The sequence below is a fragment of the Calonectris borealis genome, chromosome 6 (assembly GCF_964195595.1).
Source record: "Calonectris borealis chromosome 6, bCalBor7.hap1.2, whole genome shotgun sequence".
NCBI classification, from domain to species: domain Eukaryota; kingdom Metazoa; phylum Chordata; class Aves; order Procellariiformes; family Procellariidae; genus Calonectris; species Calonectris borealis.
Window position 1 is genome coordinate 3006412 of NC_134317.1, and position 22669 is coordinate 3029080.

The 22669-nt window shown below is 42.1% G+C and overlaps 1 protein-coding gene across 1 annotated transcript in view; it reads right to left on the minus strand.

Moving 5' to 3' along the window:
- KIF5C (kinesin family member 5C) overlaps positions 1-22669 on the minus strand; it is an 87771-nt gene that overhangs the window by 48767 nt on the left and 16335 nt on the right. The window contains exons 2-4 of the mRNA XM_075152680.1: positions 12266-12356; positions 5871-5944; positions 1308-1412 (exon numbers count right to left, since the gene is read on the minus strand). Of these exons, the coding sequence (XP_075008781.1) occupies positions 1308-1412; positions 5871-5944; positions 12266-12356 (270 nt within the window). The remainder of the gene's footprint in view (positions 1-1307; positions 1413-5870; positions 5945-12265; positions 12357-22669) is intronic.

The following is a 22669-nucleotide window of genomic DNA, read 5'->3' on the forward strand; positions in this document are numbered from 1 at the left end:
AAGTGCTATCATATAGAATAGCAATAGCCACAGGAGAGCTTTACAGATGATGAAAAGAAATCAGTGTCACTTCTATGGAAGGCATTTCTATGAAAATTCATTCAGAGGCGCCTCTTCTTAAGGAGCTTAATATTTTACAACTAAAATATTAAAATATATATATATTAAAATATTTAGAGGGTTTATTTGTACTTTGTATGTCTGCTTCTTCTGTCTGTACTTCATGAGCACACCCACAAAGAGGCACTGCTAAGAAGACTCTCAATAAAAAATGACCTAGTCCTTCCAGCAGATCAGTAACTCGTTCAGACGTACTCTGCTAGATTATTGGGAAAATAAAAAATATATACCCCCAGAAGTGCTTCAAGGGCTTTAATACAAGCAGCACTAAGTCGTCACTCATCTCCAACTTTGAGGCACAAGAGGGACAGAGGAGAGCTCCGTTCTCAGAGAGCATCACTTGGTCACAGCAGGAGAAGGGACAGTGTTTTCACACTCTACCTGTGCTCAGCTACTTAACTTTACTGAAGCCGTCTAGGTATGTTTTGTGTGTTTTGGGGGAGGGATCACACAGAGGAGTACCCATTTTTCCTGCAATCCACAGGGTAATTTTACTGATGTCCGCTTAGAAGAAAGCTGTGCCCTGACCCCAACTCTGCCAGATGGACTGATGCCCCCATGGCTGAGAGCTCCCCAGGAGACGGGATGAACAGTAGGAATTAAAGGTCACTCAAATAATTTGAGATCATATGTTTGGTATCACAATAAGGACAGGAAAAACATATCAGCTGTTCAAATCAAAACTTAGTCCACCATCTCAAGGAACCTATATGTAAGATTTTGAGATTAAAAATTACTTCTAAACATCCTTCCGTAAATTGCCCAAAGCCGTCTTCCCTCCACTTCAAACCCACAGGACTCTTTATGTCATTGAGATGGGAACAACATGTCCGTATTCTCTCAAACGTCATGCAGATCAATAGTATTTACGGTCATAACCAGCGGGGCTGAGGTACAGTCTTCGGAGAAGCTGCAGTGAAATAAGTGTTTTCTTACCATGTTGGCTAGCCTATCAGCTGTGGTGAGAGACAAGGCAACCAACGGACTAGCAAACCTGAGCTGAAAACACGCTCAAAAAAAATTTCCATCAAAGGCCAGTAACTGTATTGGTTAAACCTAATGGTTTTTTGAGTTATAAAAGGCAGAAAGGAAAAATTCTGCAGCACAATGTTATAGCATGAATGCAGATTTCCCAGCTCAACTTTCTCCCATCCGACCCATTACGTAACACGTCATTCCACATTTACCTTTATATGAAACTCCAGGTTTTCATCCATGGAATAGATGTGATCAAAGATGTCATGTGCAATTCTCGGAATGATTCCCATGAGCTGAGGGTCGTGCAGCTTCCCCTGCAGACACAAAACCAAACCGTAACTTGGAAAGCCTAGCTCGGGCACAAGAGAGGAGAAAGCCTTGTCCAAACACACCTTCCTTCCAGTGGGCCCCTGTGAACGTGTCTGCTGCTCTGGGGGGATTTCCGTGATATAAGTGCACAGAAAAGGTGGCAGAATGACTCGACATGTTAGCACTCTTCACCCGACGGAGCATCTATTTGTTTCGTCAGCTCCTGCCATTTGCCAAGCGTGCTGTCCTGCCGCTATTTACACTGTCACTCTCCGACCAAACATAGACAAATAAACACAAGCGTACAAATTACAGCCTGGTTCTCCCAGTTAAATCAGGTATTTGGAAACATGTCAGAAACACAAAGTATCAAAGCATTTAGTTTCTCTTTCACCACTATGCTAGAAAGCTAAAGCAAAATCCAGGTTGCGGGGATTCGGGGATTAGAGTAATATATTTTGAATTGAGCTTGCTGGGCCTATTGCCAGCGAACTGTGCCTTACACACACTACTGTTCTGCATGTTAATCTGCACAACTACCTTCCTCTATTCTTTCAAGAACTGAATATAAACTAAACCCAACAAATTCCCTGACTGCATGGCTCCTTTTAATTGCACTGCTCTTTTTGAAAAAGCCAGACACATACAGGAAAGCTAACACCACTTCAAAACTGAATAGAAATATAAACTTGAAATAAAAACCTTTTCTGACTACAGCGTACACTGCATTGTTTTTTCCAAATGTTTTATGAAACTGCTTAAATATGCAATAACAAGTCAGTAGTCGTAAGACTCCATCAGAACAGAGTACCTAGAAACTCTAATATACCTTTTGAATATATCTTTGTCCAAGTATTACTGTCCATATCAGCACAACAAAGCACCTTACTCCGAATAGTGGTAGGGCATTTTTTTTTTTTAGATATAGTAGGTAACCATACAATTCCACATCATGGGAAGTCAGATTTGATCTGTAATTGCTGAAAATTATTAAACGCCAACATTTTTTTCACAAAATAGGAAGAAAATCATACACACGTACATGAGTTTCCCAATATTATGCATGCATGTGAATGACTAGTGGGTCACATTGACCTGTTTTCCAAGTTTCTCAGCCTTTATTAGTATACTCAAATATAGTATTTCTAGACATCGCTTCCTTTATGCTAAAGCTGGTGAAATGACAGTCAACTTCTAAGCATCAACCTAGGATGAAGGAAATTTAACATGAAGAACTGACACAATCTCTTCCTCTATCTCAAAGCTTGTATTTAAAACAGTTACTAGGTTTCTGCCCTTGAATTACACATCTTGGGGAAAAAAAGGCGGGGGGGAATATAGATAAATCAGTTACATTGCTGACTGCCTTCCCTATAAATGCAGCACTCAGCTGTATCTAAACCATGAATATTTTATTTATATTATACAAATAATATTACCTTCTGCAGTGGAAGCAGTTAAATGCTATACCATATCAAACATCCTATTAAGCTTCTCAAAAACTAAAAAGTCCTTGTCGTATGATACACCATTTTATTTCAGACTACGAGAATGAAAAAGAGGGTGATTAAATAAACTCAATCCCTGATGGAGAGGAAAACTTGTACGCACAAACACACACTGAAACCAAACCCCAACACTTTGTTTCACCTTGCCAGCACAGCACTCGGTTCCATCGCACAGCACTGTTATTGAGCAGAGACCGCAATTCACTTTTCACACTATCCATCCCTTCTCCCTGAAGAAGCCCTTGAAAAGGTCACTGAAGCCAACTGACTACTTTGTATTACTGCAAAGAGAGAGTTTTCCCAAAGAGGGGAAAGGAGTTTTACCTAAACTAGAATAAACAAAGATTTGCTGGTATTTCTTCAGCGCACACGAATGCAACCAAAGGTACGTCTATGCTACTTAGCACTGCAAGATGCATGAGGCAAAGACAGCTACAGAATGAGAAATGCTAGAGCTATGCAGTGCCCCCTTTTCTATAGGAGCTTTGATCGAGCTGGGTTGTTAGCTCAGCCAAAGGAGAGTTTGAATTCAAAGTTTTGTTGCAGAGATTTCTGTCTGCACAGAGGTGCATCAGCTTTGGGATCACTGCACTAGGTAAACCTTTCCTCTAATAATGGCTTGGGCTCTGGGTAAGTGACAACTTATCGAAGTATTTAATTAAACATTCTCCTAGCTTCAACAAGCCCTGTAATAATTATGCTTTCCTTTACATAGCTTTCTCTAGCTCAGAAGAGAAAGCAATCTGTAAAACATGGTTGAGTGTGCATGTAACTCAACCACTGCATCTACAACTTCTTGGGCTTGGGCTTTCTCATTATTTAAGTCAGTAGAAACTTCAGTGAAGCAAGATCACATTCACTGCTTTGAGAAGAAAGAGTTAAGATCTTTAAAACACTAACATCAGCATCCTGTGATGTATTGAAAAAAAATATCATTTTTACTTTATTATCAATGGATTTTTATTAAAACAAGAGATGACTGAAGCAGGTCCCACTATAATTTATGGAGACCACAAACTGGAAGGGAAGAGAAAGGCAGAGGTAGGCTAGTCACAGGAAAGCTGGAATAAAAAGAAAAACAAAACCACCACTCTCATGGATTTAGCTGTAACCTCAGAAAGAGTTTGGAGAAATGTGCTGCTGCCATGCTGACATTGCAGTTAGTAAACTCCCCCAAAGCACCAGGTCGGAGAGTTCTCTGCTCATTAAAGCCTCTCATTTTAATAAGAACATTAATTTCCACATTTAAACATAGCAGGCAGGCAGGCAGTAGCTAGTGAAGTGTAACGTTTGAGACAGTGCTGTTTTATTTCAGGATGTTGACATAATAACTACAGTCTACAGGGACCCACTACTAAAAACGCTATTATAAGGTCAAAGCCCATCAATATAATCTTATGGGCAAAAATATGTAATTTTTAAGAAGATTTTGGTTATATTCTGCTATACAGGTTAGCAAATGTGTTATCTAGCACAGGAGAAAGGCGTGTGTATGTCAGAAAGCCTATCCTGGCTATATTATACTACCGTGTCCTGTTTAAGCTTAACACTAACACTATGAAGCATTTCACACTTCACAGAAAATCCTCCATAACAGCTTTACCAAGAGGATTTACTATTTCCTCAACTTCAGACTATTTTTTTCTTCCACAACATACTTTAGCAACTTTACAAGAGGATGTTAGATTAAAAGGGGGATTAAAACTGAATATAGATTTGATTCTACTTTAAAATGACAGCTTTTTCTTTATTACAGAAGTAAACCAACCATTTTTCTACAGTCATTTTCTTTATCACAGCTCATAATTCTGAATATAAATTGGCTTTAAGAGATCTTCCCCTATGCCATGTGGAAGCACCAGCTCAAGCCCTGCAGACATTTTGATTTAATTACATTCAGAGCTGGTGGATTACTCAGCCATTGTGCCATCTGTGAGGGCTAAGCTAGTAATTTCCCCCATCCTCGCAAGGACAGACTTAATTAGACGTGAGGCATCAGTTATTGCATCCTCCAGGAAAGGAACAACTGTGGCAATCGAACAGCGATTTCACCAGGGCCTGTTGGCTCGAGAGAATATTGCTTTCCTTCTCCTTTAACCTTCAGGTTAGATAGGTCACCTGTGCTAACCGTGTAGCAAAACCACCTGATGCTGTTAAACAAAAGAAAGCTCATTTTTTCTTTTGATTTAGCAAAACTTTGCTGTAGACCTGTTTACAGTTCACAGTTGAACTGAAATGCTCCAAGACATACACACCCGGCTTGTACAGCGTTGTGATGGAAACAATCCTATGTGAGGATTAAACGCTTGAATGATCCTCCTTTTTTAGCAAGAGACTAAAATATCTAAATGTCTTCTAACTGAACAGTTAAAAAAACCAAACACGGGAAAAAACCTACACTCTCACACTTCATGTGGCAGAAATATGAACAGACTTAGGACTTCAGCCATTGGAATTTGGTATAATTTGGTATTCTCCTCCTCCAAAGCAACAATTCTCAAATTCATCCATCTGTGCTGCAGCACGCGAGAGTGGCATTCCCAGAAGGGGAGTGCAAATGAGAAAACCAATAACCAAGGCATGAATTTTCATAATCCTGCATGCAAGGGAACTCTACAGACCCTTATTACTGTTTTTCACTTGTGGATTAACAAATCTCACTCAAATCCTTTAAATATACACATACCTAAACTGTTGTGACAAATATGGAGAAACTATACTTGATGTTTTTCACCCACCATTTGTTAGTTTAGCTAGGTATCTGTAGACATCTCTTGAAAAAAACTCCACATTGAAAGAAATACTACAGCTTGAAAGGCAGTAGAAGCTAAACATACCCAGATCTCTTTTTATATGTCACTCACAGCTGAGCGCTCCAGATAGCTAGCTTGTTCAGGTAATTGGTACATATAATTCTACTGCTGCTACCAAACTGATTTAATTTTGCCACTGTACCTCCATAGTATGCGTTTTTCCTGATGATGTTTGTCCATAAGCAAAGATTGTGCCATTGTAGCCTTCAAGAACATCTGCAAGAAGAAAAAAATTAAAACTCATATTGGCATCTTAAAGCTGGATTATCAGCATTTCAGAAGTCTTCTACAATGTTGAAGCTCAATTAGAAAATAGTTTGTGCAATAAAGAATGGGAAAAATATGACATAACTAGCTACCTTTAGGCCAAAAAAAAATCATAATAAAATGTAAATTAGAGAATTGCAGAATTATTGACATCTCTCTCACTCTCCTGAGGAAAAAAAAAAAATCTCTGGACTCTACATATTATCCAATATACCTGTGTAACATGGGAAAGAGAAAAATTAATTGCTGCATTTTAAACTATCACGCACCATAGGGAAAATTAAACAGACTCATACTGTATATTTCTACTACTGTAATACCCTCAATAGTTCATGGCCTCATTTATTTCCAAGCTTGTCTGCAAAGCAGGAGAGCAAAGCAAGAAGAAAGTCAGATGAACAGGAGTTTGCTTTATTGAAAATATACTTCTCTCAAGGCAGAACGAATAATTTTATATTGCATTAAGCTACAAAAGTATCCATTTTTAACTTTGCAGTGGTTAATGTCTATAGTAGCTTTCAGAAATCCGGGAGGGTTGTAAACCAGCTGGTTCTTACCATCCATTTATTGCCGTTGAAAGGATTACTGGGTTGGACTTGCTCCAGGCAAGTAAATTTAAAATCTTAAGTAGGGCCACCTATTTATGCAGCTTTCAGGTAAAAAAGAGTAATACTTATTATAGTTGCTAATAAAGAATGAAGGAAACCTTCAATCTAAAAAAACCAGTGCTGATAACCCCGTGCTGCTCCCACCAGCCTCCTCTGAAAGACCCCCCAGAGCCCCCGCAGGCAGCGAGAAGGATGCTGGCCAGGGTGCTCTGCTTAGGGGCACCCACCTTCCCCTCGCCACCTTCCCCTCACCACCGTGCCCGAGGCCTCTCGCCGGGGGCCAGCAGCATCGTACTCGGTACCAGAGGTCTGCCATGGGCCTCCGGAGCAGAAACACCAGACAGAGAGAGAGCAGCAAAGCCAGGGCAGAGCCAAGAGCGTAAGGAAAGCTCGACTCTTGCAGCCTGCAGAGGGGACTGTGAGCAGCCACCAAAGCCCGGCTGCCATCTGGCAGGGCAGAAAGTTTCCATCCGCGGCCACTTCCGAACGCATCTCCTGCTTTTAGAGTTGGCCTTCTCTGCTTCTGAAATACTTGTTACGTTTCCCACCCTCTCTATGTATCTCCATGGTCCAGCTAGGAAGGAGAATTAAATAAGGTACGTTAGAAAAATATAAAAAGAATGAAGAAGAAACAAGTGTGAAAAAAATTGAGATAAAAACCACAGAAAGATGATTTCAAAGAAAAGAAATGGATAAAAAGAAAGGAAAGGCAAAGAGATCTTTTTCCGAGACAGCCATGACATAGACCCACATTTCCTATACAGCAGTACTGAATAAGGATGAAATTGGAATGAAGCCATTTAAAAATATTTATTATAATTAAACTGTTTAAGTTGTGGCAGAACTATTTTGGGGAGGTGAAGAGGACAGACATGCCAGAGGTTGTATAGACCTCCACAGAGTATTGCTGTGTAAATTTTTCAAATCTTGAAATCTAGGAGCATGACTAAGTTAGAGACTATAATTACCGTCATTCTGGTATTAACATTTTGTATGAATTTAGCATCCTCATCTGTTTATAAAAATAGAGACACTGCTTATTCCTGCTTTAAGGAAACAAAGTTTAAAAGAAGAAATTATAAATAATAATTGCATAGATAAAAAAACAGATGTCCAGCCGAAGATGCAGTGCTATCCTGAGTTCATGCCTTCAACCCATAATCTCACCAACAGGCTTCAAAATAGGGTCAAATTTTATGTTACTGGTATTTCAAAACATTGATTCACCAGTTCTTTTCTGAAGGGAACATCTCATTGATTTTCAGTTCAACACAGAATGAACTTGAATGGAAGGGAAGGGCTACAACAACGGTAGCTTGAACGCAGGAGAAAACAGCTGGCGAGCCTCGCTGCTGGCCATCCGGCTGCACCACGTTCAAAGCCCATTCACTTGAACTTTCACAGGTGCAATTTTATCGGCATTTTTTCCAATAAAACCCCAATGTATACTAAGCAATGTCTTTGGAAGCACAACAGGGAGGCAATCTTATTTAACCTTTGAGACTAGATCCAGTTGTAAGTACCCTCTATTGTGTATAGAAGGTTCCATCTTCATTAGCTAGCAAGGAAAGAAAATACTTGTGTTTGGACTTTTCTATTCTAAACTAAAATCTAGCTAGAAGTTGGAAAAGGAAGAAAGTTTCTTCTTCTCTTTAGATGAAAGCCAACTCGTGTTTGGAAGGTGCACAGAACCAGAATTTCAAAGGTTTTCAGGCATCAAAAAATATAAATAGTTGTCCTAGGAGGAAGTCAGAAATACTCGAGCAAACATGTGCAAGTCCTTTTTGCTTCTAAAATACCACCTAGCATGCAAATATCTTTTAAATTCCACCCCAGGACAGTTAAGCACAATCTAAGAGTTCACTACTACTATTTCCATTTTTTGCCAAACTTGGTTAACATTTAAAAAAAATAGAATTAAAATTGAATTAAAAAAAAAGGCTTATTATCTCCAGGTGAATGCAAGGTACAATGTCAGCTCTATACTGGTACACCGCCTAGGGGGAAAATAATCTGATTAATCAACTGTTATGTAAGAAAATTGCTCAGAATTTGCATCAATGTATACTGAGACACATCGCTGCCTGAGGAAGCATAGATAAGTAATTTACCTTCCCAATTAGCAAAAAATACCTTATTCTATAAAAAAGTGGTCCTTTGCATCACCTGCAATTAAAAAAAAGTCAGTGGTCTCTGTGGTAGAAGAGGTTGTTTTTGTTGGACGGCTTTCTACCTTAAGATAGTTAATATACCATCTGTCAACAGGATAAAGAGAGAAGACAGTTGCTGAGAGAAACAGCCTGCACAAAACTTAAGAACAAGGTAGAGGGGGTAAAAAGACCCAGATGAACAAAGTGACCAAACAAAGATCAGTTAGGATTTTTACGTCACTCATAACAAACAAAATAAGACCAATTGCTTCTCTTAATTCCTGGTCCAACTCTCTCTACAATGATTTTCAGTTTGATTTACCCTCCCCACAAAAGCCAGCTACTTGACTCAGCCACTCGCTGCTGCCAGGTGGCCTTTGTCCTGACGAGGATGGATAGGACAAGTAGCAACGGTCTAAAACCGCAGCCCTTGTGTCGGGGCTACACCACAGACTCGCTCGGCTTAGGGACCCAAAAAGTCCTTCCAGCAGCACTGGAGTGCCCAGCGGAGCTCTGCAACAAATGGCCAAGGGCGGCTGTAGACTGGAGACCTTTCCATTGGACCACTGACAAGTACAGGAGTCTTCATGGCAAGAAGAAAGACCAAATGGCTTTACGGAAGTCCTTTCAGCCTCATTTCTATGACCAGATTTTTACCTCTATACTTATCTTTTTCATCTCTAAACTTCCTAGTTCTGCAATTCAGCATTTGAGGCCCGTATTTGTAACCAGAATAGAAAGTCAATAAGCTACCCAGTGAGAGCAATTCCGCCACCCAAAAAATCATTGAAGCAATTTTCTCCTCCCAGTACACACAAATGTGCAGATGTTCATATGTGCACTAACATGCTCTCAGCTCCACTGCTCAGCCGTAGCTTGGGCCATTATATACTCTCCCCTCAATGTAATTGTAGGAAAGATGCAAAATCCAGATACAGATATCCACCTGCGTAGGTTGAGAAGATAGAGCTGTCTTCTGGCAATAAAGAGCAATGGGAAACAAAGCGAAAGTGGTGGCGATCACACACTATTGTTCCCTTTCAGATTTAGTGATATTTCTTAAGTTTGGTTAAAAAAATGCAAACACAAGTTCCCAAACTGTGGTCATATGCACCAGTGACGATTCCCCACACACTTCCACTACTGGTACTTCTGCCCTTGGGAGTACCTTGAACAAACGCCATCCCAGCGCCCAACCCGATGCAAATCGCTGTAACGCACAGATTGCTGCTTCTCCTCTAAAAATCTCCTTCTTTCTCATGTTTCTCACGTATGGAATTTGAAATACTTTGACTTAGTCATTGAGCTGTTTACTTAAACCTAATCCCATTTCTTCTTTAGTGAAAAAACCTCATTTAGATCACTCTTATTGTCAACATAGTTATTATAACCATTGTTTTAGAGATTGTTAGGCCAGCTGGCATTTTCTGTAATAACATTAATCACAATGAAACCATCAACCATTTCATGGGAATATAATGAAATCTGATAACAAATGGTAACCTTGAAAAGCTATTTCAAAAAGTCTCAAAGATTTAAATAGTGCTCCAAGTTGTAATGCACTCAGCTCATATTTCCATGTAGTAAATTACATTGTTCCAGTCTATCAGAAACAGCCCTGTCCGTTTCACATTCTTCACTTTATTAGGCTTTAAACTGGAAATTAAACGTAAGGAAATTTAAGCCCAGAGCTCAAGAACATCACTCGAGTAATGCTGTGCTCTCCTTCCCGCCCTCCCTCCCAGACCCTCTCCGTGTCTTACATTCTCCTTCTCTCCCCGCTCTCCCTTTCTCTCCCTCCCCATCTCTCTCCTTCTCATTTTCTCTTTCTCTCCTCTCTTCTCGCCCCCCCAGTTTCTCTTTCTCTTTTCCTTTCTTCGACACCCTCTCCTCCCCCATCAAACTTGCCTTTCAAGGTATCTAGAAGGTCCAAGTTAACACACATGCAAAAGTATGTTTGAACTCTATTTTCAAACAGAACTTCGGAAAGTATCTGCCTTTCTATTTGGTTACTGAAGAAGACTTAGTCACTGATTTAGGTCTTCCAAGGTTTGCTCTCAAACAGGATTTTACTTCTCTCACCATTTTCAGAGGAAACCAAATTCCACAGGGGATATAAATACCCTCCGCAAGACTACAAACAGCAATGTGCTGCATCTGTTAGCACACACTGTAGTATTGAAACCGTTCCCCAAACTTCCAAAAGTTGAGTGGTGTGTCAGCAACTCAAACTAATAATTTTTAAGCTCTACAACTCCAATCCCACCAGTTTTTATTAAAGGCTTACCCGTCTGAAGTCAGAATTGCCGTAATTAGACTCCCCGCTGAGAAGAGGCAACTGAAGTCTTACGACTCATTTCCTCTCTCCAACATCAAATAATTTAGCTTCTGGTCCTCACCCCCAATCATCTAGACTACACACATGTTGGTTTGCTCGAGGCTGTCCGAGTGAGCCAACCAATTTCCTCCAGAACAAAACCCAGGGTTTGCAGCAGTGCTGCTCACCCCAGGGACCTCTCCCCACCGGCAGACACACAAGCTCTCAGCGGATCCAGCTCCACGCCTGAAACACTATCGAGTCCTTCAAACTGCTTCGGTAGCTCCTGCACCTATGAGCAATCCCAAATCTGTCACGCCACATAAATCCCACAGCGTTCTACATGCAGCCTTGCGTTGCTATAAAAGCACATCTCTGACCAGCTCTGACACCACTCCCACTGTCTGCATACTTTGATTTAAAAACAAAAACTGAGGACCAGATCTTGGGGGGAACAGGGACACCACACAAGGCCAGAGAACAACTAGACCAGGTACTACAAGTAACCCCTGAGATGCTGCAGCAGTTGTAATACCATCATGGATGGACCATCCAGCATCAGAACCAAGTAGTAGGTCTGAGGGTGATTTGGGAGGTGGGGGAAGTATAGCAGGCAATTAAAATGCACCCAAAAAGTTTGATTCTCAAGTTAAAATCTTGAAATTTCAACAGTTTATGAAGGTTTTGTTTTAAAAAAATAAGGTGCTATCCAGTAGGCACTTGTGTTCTCATTTCATTTTTCAATGCATCTACCTGCGTGCAAAGCAGCTACAAAACCAGTACCTTCTAAGTTTTCCTTTAATGGTCCATCCTTCCATTCAAAGACACAGCTATTCCACGCTTATCCCGTACTGAACAGTCTCATGCTGCATGAAGAACATGCTTTTTGTTGCTTATCTTATATCACAAAAAGCAAGTTTTTTTGTGGAATAAGTCATACACAAGGAGAAAGTAAGGAACAACTACTGCAATTCCTTCAGCATTTTTTTTCTTTTTTTTGTTTGCTTTGTTTTTTGGTTGGGTTTGTTTTTTTCACACAGACAAGTCCCTAAAAAGGAAATGCTTGAAATTACTAATTACTAAACTCCCACACAAACATCTAAACATTTATTAACCTGTCTTTAAATAGCTTGAGGGGACAGGGAGACATCTTTTTCCCTCCCCCCCAATGGGAGTAAACAAAGACAACACCTACCTTTAACAATCTGCTTGGCACAGGCATTATAAACTTGTTCCTGGGTTGTATTAGGAGGTAACACTCTATCAAAGACATACGGCTTCCCTTGCTGTAAACAAAATAGAAACTTTGTAAGATAAAGAACATTTAAAACAGTTTACAGACCCCACTTAACAGGCAACCTGAAACGCAGCATTTACTACAAAGGAAGCCATTCAGTGCAATGGAGATGACAATATTTTGTTGACTAAACAGATGTGACATCTCATGTTCTCCAAAAGCATCTTTTCTATAGCTGGCAAATAAAACGCGGCATATGTTTTCTGTGTGTTCACATTTGGGTCAGCAGCTACAGTTGCAGGAAACAATAAGCTGAAATATCAGCAATTGAAAGTTGATTATTTTCTCCCTCTCCTAGGAGTTAAGGGGGAATAGCCATACAAATATTTGCAAAAGATCTGCCGTTTATTATTGCAAACTAGTGAAAACTGTGGTGCGAGAAACAGCAATCAGAGCAGAGAGAACCAGAAGTTTGCAGGTCCCGAGAGCTGCCTTCTGCTGACATTGAGGTGGCCCAGCATGGTCCCAGCACCTACGTGTTCCTTCAGCAGAAACAGCCTGGTTTCATTTCTATGCTAAACAGGCAAATGTGTGTCAGTAAAACCATAGGTTACACCCAAAACCAGCCCAGTAGACTGTTATTTTGCCCTAAGCTTATATTTTATTCTGAAATTGTCATGATTTTTATCCTTAGCACCAACAAATAACAAGATGCCATGTGAAAAGAGCTCTGAAATGACATTTTGAATGGGATCGGGGCCATTTCCAGGTTGGTCTCCCTAATTCCCAGGAGACACCATGACTGACACTTATTCATATGTATACATGGTGTAGCACCACCCGCACATACACTTCCAGAAAATTTTGATTCCTCTTTGTAGCGAGTATAATTGGTTACAAGAGAAACACATATTAGCAATCCTAAAAATAGGTTTCCATGACACTTAAAAGGCAAATCAATTTTTAAGACAGCAGTTCAGCTCCTTACAACTCAAAAACAAGCAAAACATTTGCATTTAAAATACAATTCCTGTATTTAAAGTTACACTAAGCGGACGTGTAACATCTTTCTTATCTTCCATCAAAGCCTGTAATATTTCCCTTCGAAGATGTGACACCTGCTCCAAGAACAGCATAACGAGGGCTTCAAAGCTAACTGCAAGGTGGCTGGATACCCGATGTAGGAGTCTTGTTCTGTTGAGTCGACGTGCCATTTCTGCCATTTGCAGCCAGATGTTCAAATGCTGTGCTCAGTTAGCCATTTTTGTCACACTTTGATTTTACTTCAAGCAGATCATAAGTTTACGCTTGCCTGCTCCTTAAACTTGGTTACTTAACAGCCACAGGGGAAAATAAGACACACAGGTGTTTGCCTGCAATGTGTGTTCTTCATGTTTCATCCCAGAATTTCGGATCTCAAGGATAAGGTGGCAATTTATAAATCGTTTAGTAAATAATTCATGGTTTTGTGCTGGCATGGGGTGAACACTGGGCCATCCAAGCACCCCACTTGATGAGACACAAGCCCAAAGAGGCGACTCAGACCAACATCGCCAATGCAGCCCCAGCCCCCAGTTCTCACCCGTGGCAGCCCCAGCCCCCGGGAGAGTGGTGGGACTGCTGGGAGCACCCAGCTGGCACCTACCCCAAACTCTGTCTCTCCACAGCTTTCCACGGACAGTGCACGTTGTGTGGCTCTCAGCTAGACAAAGCTCTTCGTTCCCAGGATGAGAAGGGCTGCCCAGCCCTTCTATAACTATTCTGGAACAATTTCTCAAATAGACTTTTTACCTACTTACCCCCATTTTGCTTATTCCAAGCACTAGACAATAAGCCCTAATGCAAGAAGCCAAAAACCACACGGACACACAACCTCAGCCATCCACTTATCCCATTTACTTCCTTCATGCCTGAGGTGAGGTTTATTAGCTAAGCAATGTGAGAGAGTAGCAGAGCGCGATGCCAGTACATCACCCTACCATGGCAAACACGGCACTCCAGGCAAACATTGCTCTGGTGCAATCAATCCAGCTCTTCTACTGAGCTCTCAACAACTGTAATGTCAGAGAGCCCCAAAAAACAATCCCATCATAATTGTGCTGCGCGCAGCTGAAAGAGGCACTGGCTGCAACTGTTATTTATCTGCCAAACTGAAAAGCTATAAATGTAAAGCAGCAATTCACAAACGTGCTACATAGGTCAAATTTCTTTCTTGGGATTTTTGTTCTGGGAAGCTAAAAGACTGGAACACCCATCACTGAGATCTGAAGAAAATAAATGAATGTGAAGGATCACAAAGCATCTGTCACCAACCGCACAAAATGAGAGCACTCCATTATCCAAGCAGCACTTATGGGTTTTTGGAGAGGTTTTTTGTGCTTCGTCTCCGCATTGATCTTTGACAAAGACAACTCAAGGCTCACGCTCCTTTCCGCAAAGGAGAGTATGATGAGTCTATCCTCAGTTTGAAAGTTTATACTTCTTTTGCTCTGCTACTGCTTCTCCTCTGCCCTAAATCCTCTCAATCCTGCTCAACCCTCTTCTCCCCACCTACACTGCCAGCTGCACTCCAAGCTCCTTAGGCTCCCTCTTTCTTTGTTCAGAAGTTCCTGCTTGGGTCTCTGATGTTGGAGAAATGTCACCCACTTTACCTTGTTCAGCTTTCTGACCCTTCCATCCCACCAGCTCTCCTTGGAGTCCTCCTCACCACCATCTCCACCCAGCTCTCCAGGCTCCTGGTCACCACCTCTCTCACTGGGCTGTCCCCCTCACCCCTTCCACGGCCCAGCCGGGCAGCCCACAGACGCACTCTGCATGTGTCCCACAGGAGCTCACCCTCAGCTTAGAGGGGCTGGAGGAGACCACAACACCTTAGACAGGGAGAAGATGCCCAGCCTGAAGGAAAGCTGTGGCAGTTCAACTGCCAAGATACTGTTAAGACAGAAGATTTTTCTCTGGAGCAAACTACGGTTTTGTTATTTTTTTGTTTTGGAGGGTGTTATTGTTATAAGCTCTTAATTTTTGACAGACGTTCCTGAAAGGTAACCAAAGCCATATCCATCCTACAAAGGCAACATGCTGGCAGATCCAAAGGTTTTGCTCCAAAACAGAGAGGGAGGGTGAGCAAGGATGAACATCACCTTATTTTTAGCATGTTCCCAAGCAGAACTTTTTCCCCTATTGTCATCTTCAGAAATAACACAACTGCTTTTATTTTTTTTTTCAAATGTAACTCAGCTTGAATTAAATACCAAAATCAGGAATATTTCAGCCGTGTTAGAGCTTATTCAAGAAAGCAATAAGCAGCTAGAAATAAAGTGTTATTTTCTGAGTTGATGCTAACAGTTTTATCTGTGCACCTCCTCCATACATTATTTTTCAAACTTTCTCATTATATGCAGTGTATTATGTCTCATACATAAATCACATCTTCCTTCCTATGCGATTACTTCCTACAGTCCCCCTGACAATCTGTTCCATTAACTTATGCCACTGCTGCATAATGGCTAGGATAAGTGCTCCGATCCACCCACACAATTCCTGTTGAAGTTGTATTGACAGCAAGATAGATTCTGTTCTGACCCTTCGATAGCACGAAGAATGCTATTCGTATGTATTGTCAGTTATTATTTCACCAACTTAATGTTTAAAGTTTCCTTTTGAGTTTACAGGCTTGGCATTTAAAAAAAAACTGAGGATTTCACAAGCACAAAAAGGATCTTAACCATAAATGCATGTGCTATCAAAACCATCATTTTACAAGCAACATCACAGAGCAGTATATAACTAGAAGCTAATGCAGTCTCAATTAAAGATAACCAATTACATTTCCCATTTAAAAATAAATAAATAAATAAACAAACCTCAACTCTCCCAAATTCCACATAGACAGGAAATAAGAAGCGCTCAGTGCTTAGAGCTGCCTGCTAAGAATTAGGAGCCTTAATGCAATTTCATTATTAATTCCCTGTGATCTTCAGACAGACGTTCAGGGTCAACTCCACCAGCGTATCTGCAGGTTATGAGGCTAAGCAAGACGACACCTGACTTTCAAGCATCGGAGCTCGGAGGCAGAATCCACAGTCCAAGGTCCATCGCCAAAGTGCCTTAGAAAAACCACGGGCAAGGTGAGATGGCTTAGAACAGAATTTCTAACAGGCAGCATGTAGCTCAGATATATAATTGCTAAGGTACAAAGGAAGAAGAGAGCATACAAAATGCTGGGTTTCTTTGCTTTTTGGGGGCTGTAAGGAGACATTTGACTCTAATGAGGAATTATAGCCTGAAACTATCCCCTAGGATTAGAGATACCATCCAGATTTCTCCTAGGACAGATGCAAGTTTGTTCTGCTTGAGCAGACAACAGCTGTGAGCAAGTTATATGACGACTGGCAGTTGTGAATATGCCTGGTGCAGTTCTGACCCCAAACATACAAGCTCTGCTGATGGCGGAGGGGAAGCTCATTCATACTTGCTTGCAAAATACCATGCCAGTACATCCTCGAGGAGGTCATCGTTTTGAACAAGACTCAAGAAGAGGTCACGCATTCATTTTTAAAAGACAGAAAACATCCCTCAGTCCATGCAAGGCTCATCTCCACACATCCCAAGGAGTGCAGAAGCACAGAGGCAGGCGGGGGACCCAAATGGCAAACTCCAGGAAGAGGCACCCTGACAGGGCTCCTGCCAAGGCTGTCCCTGGAGAGCATCTGCCCCATGGTCCAGGTGTGAAAGCCACCAAGACAGGATCACCTTTCAGACTGCTTAGGGGTACAGCACACATAATGGGATGCAGGGGAAGAACATTTCAGGATTGCACAAGAGTGAGGGGATGATTAGGGGCAGACAAAGGCAAGGAAAGGGAGGGATGCGGGTGATTTGGGGAGGAACAGACATGGGATGAAGGGACAAAAGCACCAGCCATGTAAGCAGGCTGCTGGTCACTATGTTTGTTCGGCCATGCCCCACACCCAACCAGCACAGTCCTATCTCCTTACTAAATTTCTTTCTAAGTCTCTTTCTGGGTGAGGGAGTTCATTCCGTGTGCATGCATTTGTACGGGGGTCTAAGCACCAGCAACTGAAGTGGGACCACAGGTTACAAGGTCCATGTGTCCATGCTGCCAGCTGCATCTCTGTGCGAGGAGGTCTGGAAAGGGGCTCAGCCTCACCTCTGCCAGGCTGCCGGATTCGGCTCTTCCTAACAGCCAACAGTTAGGGCACTCAGCTGAAACGCGCAGATAGATCGTGTACACAAGGTCCCTCTCATTCATCATAGTCCTCTGACCCCCCAGAAGGCAGGAATGTTCTTTCCTCCACTACCTAGTCAATTAAAGGCATCCCCTTTACCCCTGTAAAAGGGGTGCATCAGTCATGCAATCATCCGCCGATAGCTCGAGAAAACTTTTGGTCCCTGCAGAAACAAAACAGCGCCAAATCACATGGCTCAGTTTATCAGATGAATCGTTTGGCAAACCATGACTCTGCTGAAACTCAGTCATTATTATTCTGGCTCTCTATTCAAGTCAAAGAGTTTTATTGATGCCGTTGGAATGAATGATCTATGAGTGGGTTTAACATACCATACAAGATGCCACTGCCAGTACATACAACGGATGAGTATGCAGGTAATAGAATCATGTGATATGTAGGAGCTCAATTAATAGGAAATTATTTCCCAGCTAGTTTTCACTACCATAAGTGCTCTTGTAGGAGAGGTTTTATAAATAAAAGATATATAATTGCAGGCCTAGAAGACAGTGTTTTTCAAAGAGCAGAAAGCAAACTATCACCAGTGACAATTCAATTTTTCAGTTGAGGCACATCCCTCACGCAGCATTGAGTTTCTCCCTTAGAAGATGGCATGAAACACATTTCTTCCCTCTAGCCTATAGGAGTAGGAATTAAAGTCTTTACTCCCTTTGAAAATGTAGAGGCCACATTTACTGAACGCTGCATCAAACTTGCTCCATTCGCAAGTGGGATAAATAGCTGGCCCTGCAAATTTCCCCTGGAATTAGATAGAACTTATTAGATAGAAGGACTTCTTTTCCCCACAAGTTATAGTGATTCTGCAACTACAAGGTTTTTTCTATTTTTCTGATAAAGCACAAGAAATAAACAGGATCTATCCCATTCTCCTGAAGCCATCTATCTTTGGTGAGGATTGAAAACATGAGGATTAAAGACAGAGGGAGAAAATAAATGCATGTTAGCAAAATAGTTAAATTTAGTTATTATGTTTCCCTTTATTCAGTTGTACTGACTAAGGAAACGCTACTGCCATCCTATCCATTCTCTATGTTAGTTTGCCCTTTAAAAACATTGGGGCAGTAGCAACTCACCTAGTGGCTGAGAATTCAGAACACTTGGGATGAAAAAAAATTGAGGAAATTTATTCAGACTAACCTGAATACACTACATAGTCAAACCAAAAGAAATTCTCAAATCTTGGTAATACTCCTAAAACTCAGTTGGAAAATAAATTCATAGAATCATTAAGGTTGGAAAAGATTTCCAAGATCATCGAGTCCAAACAAGCAGTCATGTATGAACAGGCACTGCAGAGCAATTTGAGGCGAACACAACATTACTTTTGCATAGTGGGCTTAATTATTGATCTACGTTATGAATATTTCTGTGGAGCTGATGGAATTTGGCTCACAGCCACAGATCCACTTTTAGCTTTCACTCTTGGCAGAAAGAACCTTTAACTCCTTGCAACAAATCCTGTTTTTGGAAAGCATTATTTTATTTTGCTATAGACCTGCAATTTAGGAAACCAAGCCTTAGAAATTATTTTAAAGCTTTTCTTCTACCTAGATGCATGACCTGGAAAATATACTCTTTAAGAAACCCTGAATGAATTTTAAATATAGAGATCTCCCAATACAAAGCCAACTATTAAGTAATACTCTTTAGCAACATATTTTTATACTTCTGACACAGCAATACTCAGAGCCACAGCTCTCCATTATTATTTACTTGTATTGGTGCAAGCTAGTCACCACTGTCCGGAGGATGAGATGAACCCGGTGTATTCAGCCACCAGCCACCACGGACCCCGCAAAAGCTCTAACCCCTTGCTGGCATCTCTCAGCCTGTCAGATGGGATGTTACCAACATTACGCTAGTCACAAAAATAAAAAAAGCCGTGCAAACTGTCTCCCAGCCTCCAGCCCGGCCATCAGATGATGAGCTGCAGGCTGACAGACTCCTCACACTGGGAGGAAGGCTGGAGCGAGGGGCTGGAGCAGCAGCACTCCAGTGCACCCGAGGCTCAGGAGCTCCGTCACTGCTGGAGGCTGCAGCCCAGCCGGGAGCACCCACCAGCACCATGGAGAACAGGACCTCTTCTTACTTGAGGGCAACCGACTCACTCCTCCTCCTCTTCCGGGACCCCCCAATGCCGCGCGGCTTGGGCACTGGATGAGGAGGCGGAAAGGCCGCAGGACACAGCCTCCTCCAGCTCCTCGCCATCCTCATCACTTCGCGGGCAGATGGGTGCCGGCAATCTCGGTGGCGGCACTGCCCAGTCCGTCGACTGAATGCCCGGCAGCACCAAGCACCGCGTGTGGATGCTGCGTGTACCAGCAGTGCTTAGTCCGCACACCCTTTGGTACTTCTTCCATGGTGCAGCCTAACGCCATCAGGATTAGCATCGTCCTTCCAGCCCACCAGCGTGGGGCACGCCACACGGCAGCTTGCAGATTTGAGCCTCGATTACTTAACTGCTTACGCAATGGCACAAAACCGGGTATTTGGAGAGCAGTGTTATCCTACTGCAGTTAAATTTAATCTCTGAAAAGATGAAGCTATGTTAATGAACACAGGAAAAAGGATTTCATTTGGTGCTCTGTACACTAGCTTAAGATAGAATCATAGAATCATTAAGGTTGGAAAAGACCTCCAAGATCATCGAGTCCAATCGTCAACCCAACACCACCATGCCCACTACACCATGTCCCTAAGGGCCTCACCTACACGTCTTTTAAATACCTCCAGGGATGGTGACTCCACCACTTCCCTGGGCAGCCTGTTCCAAGGCCTGACCGCTCTTTCAGTAAAGAAATTTCTCCTGATGTCCAATCTAAACCTCCCTTGGCGCAACTTGAGGCCATTTCCTCTCGTCCTATCGCTGTTACTTGGCAGAAGAGACCAACCCCCACCTCGCTACAACCTCCTTTCAGGCAGTTGTAGAGCGCGATGAGGTCTCCCCTCAGCCTCCTCTTCTCCAGACTAAACACCCCCAGTTCCCTCAGCCGCTCCCCATCAGACTTGTGCTCCAGGCCCTTCACCAGCTTCGTTGCCCTTCTCTGGACACGCTCCAGCACCTCAAGGTCCTTCTTGTGGTGTGGGGCCCAAAACTGAACACAGTATTCGAGGTGCTGCCTCACCAGTGCCGAGTACAGGGGCACGATCACCTCCCTACTCCTCCTGGCCACACTATTTCTGACACAGGCCAGGATGCCGTTGGCCTTCTTGGCCACCTGGGCACACTGCCGGCTCATGTCGACCAGCACCCCAGGTCCTTTTCCTCCGGGCAGCTTTCCAGCCACTCTTCCCCAAGCCTGTAGCGTTGCCTGGGGTTGTTGTGGCCGAAGTGCAGGACCCGGCACTTGGCCTTGTTGAACCTCATACAATTGTCCTCGGCCCATCAATAGATGAAGATGTGCATCATTCCCCCTTTCCTGGGTCTTTCACCCCACATTAAGAAATTAAGATAACTTGTTCACACTTGTGTTTCTTTCGCAAAATTGTTTCTTCCATCTTTTCTCACAAAACTAAGTTTTAAGTAGATATGTGATTGTAAGTTCAGCAGACCTCTCCACTTTATCATAGGTAAAATATCATCAGAGCGAGGAATTAGACAAAGGCTACTCTAACGGTCCTACGGGAAACAGGAGAACATCGTCTCCAGCACCATCCCTCTGGCTTTCAGGTAGTTTGCACCATTGTATTATGTGTAACAGATAATTACTGGTTTAATTTAATGTGCTCTAACTAATTTAACAGACTTTTTCAGGGCTATTCGACGCTACCTTCCTAATCTGCTCATTTTACTTCAGCAAAGCACAGACAAGCTTAATTAAGTTAACTTTAAATTAACTTTAAAATGCTGTCACTTGCATTTCAAATAAAGATCCTCTGGACATCAGAGGTTCTTAAGTAAACAGAAATCTTCCGAGGATATTTACTACATAATATTCCAAGCCACAATCAGCACACAGGCTCCTTGTCTAACCTGCTTTGATAGCTTCCACCTTCAACAGACACCTTCCAAACCCTTCTAGAAAAACAGCACTTAACAAGCCCTGAAGGTAAGCCAGACTCAAAATTATCCAAAATGTCTCCAGTTTTACCAGCTTCCAGCATTTCAGCTAACCTACCCTACTCCCTTACATCAATAGGATAAGAGAATTCGATAATTTCTTTTGTATATAAAACCATGCAAACTAACAGTGTAGAAAGAAAAGGCAGAAAATATTCTTTGTAGAAGAAAAGAGAAGGAAAGGAACCATAATTATAGAAGCCTGAGACTCCTCTAACTAAAGGTCTTGTGATTTTAATAGCAGTTGAGAATGAAAAGAGAACAATGTATTAATTTTGTATTTTGTAAAAATGCAATACTTGAAAATTGGTTTTGTCGTGGTTTTTTGTTATTTAAAGAACACTATGATTTTCTTTTAACAAAAATAAAAATTTCATAGCCAGAAAATAATGTAGTAAAACCTATCCTGAGGCAGCTGCCTACAGCAGCAATGGAAGAGGAGTCAGACAAGGCCACCTCATGGGTGGGGGGCTGTGGGAATAACTTACGCGTGGAGCAGCATCTCTGCTTATCGTCAGCGTTTATAATATTCCAACAAAAAGCAAAAAACCTAGGTGGATATTTCAAAACATGAAACGAAGCAGTTTTGGTGAATTAAAAGTCACAAGTAAGATGCTGACCTTCAGCTCCACCTACAGAAGAGAAGCGCAACATAAATCAGCCCCAGTTCAAGACATAACTACATCTTAATTCTGCCGTGGCAGTGTTGTGTTAATCTCCACTTTGTTAAACATATCACTTACAGATTTATGGGGCAACTGGGTGGCTCAGGAGATTAGTAATGGGATACTGAGCACTGTCAGTTGTAGATTCAAATCCACCTCAGGTCAGGAAAGGTCAAAATGAAATGAGAGGGCATCACTGGTCCGTAGAGCAGCTTTCTTTTCAGCATGCTCCGCAAAACCAAGGATTGAAGGGGATCAGAGAACAAACTACACCATTGGTCATGGAGCGTCCCGTCAGGCTGGATATATATTGGCAAAAAGAAACAAGTGAGATGCTTGCACCCCACTGCCTGCATTGTACGGTATT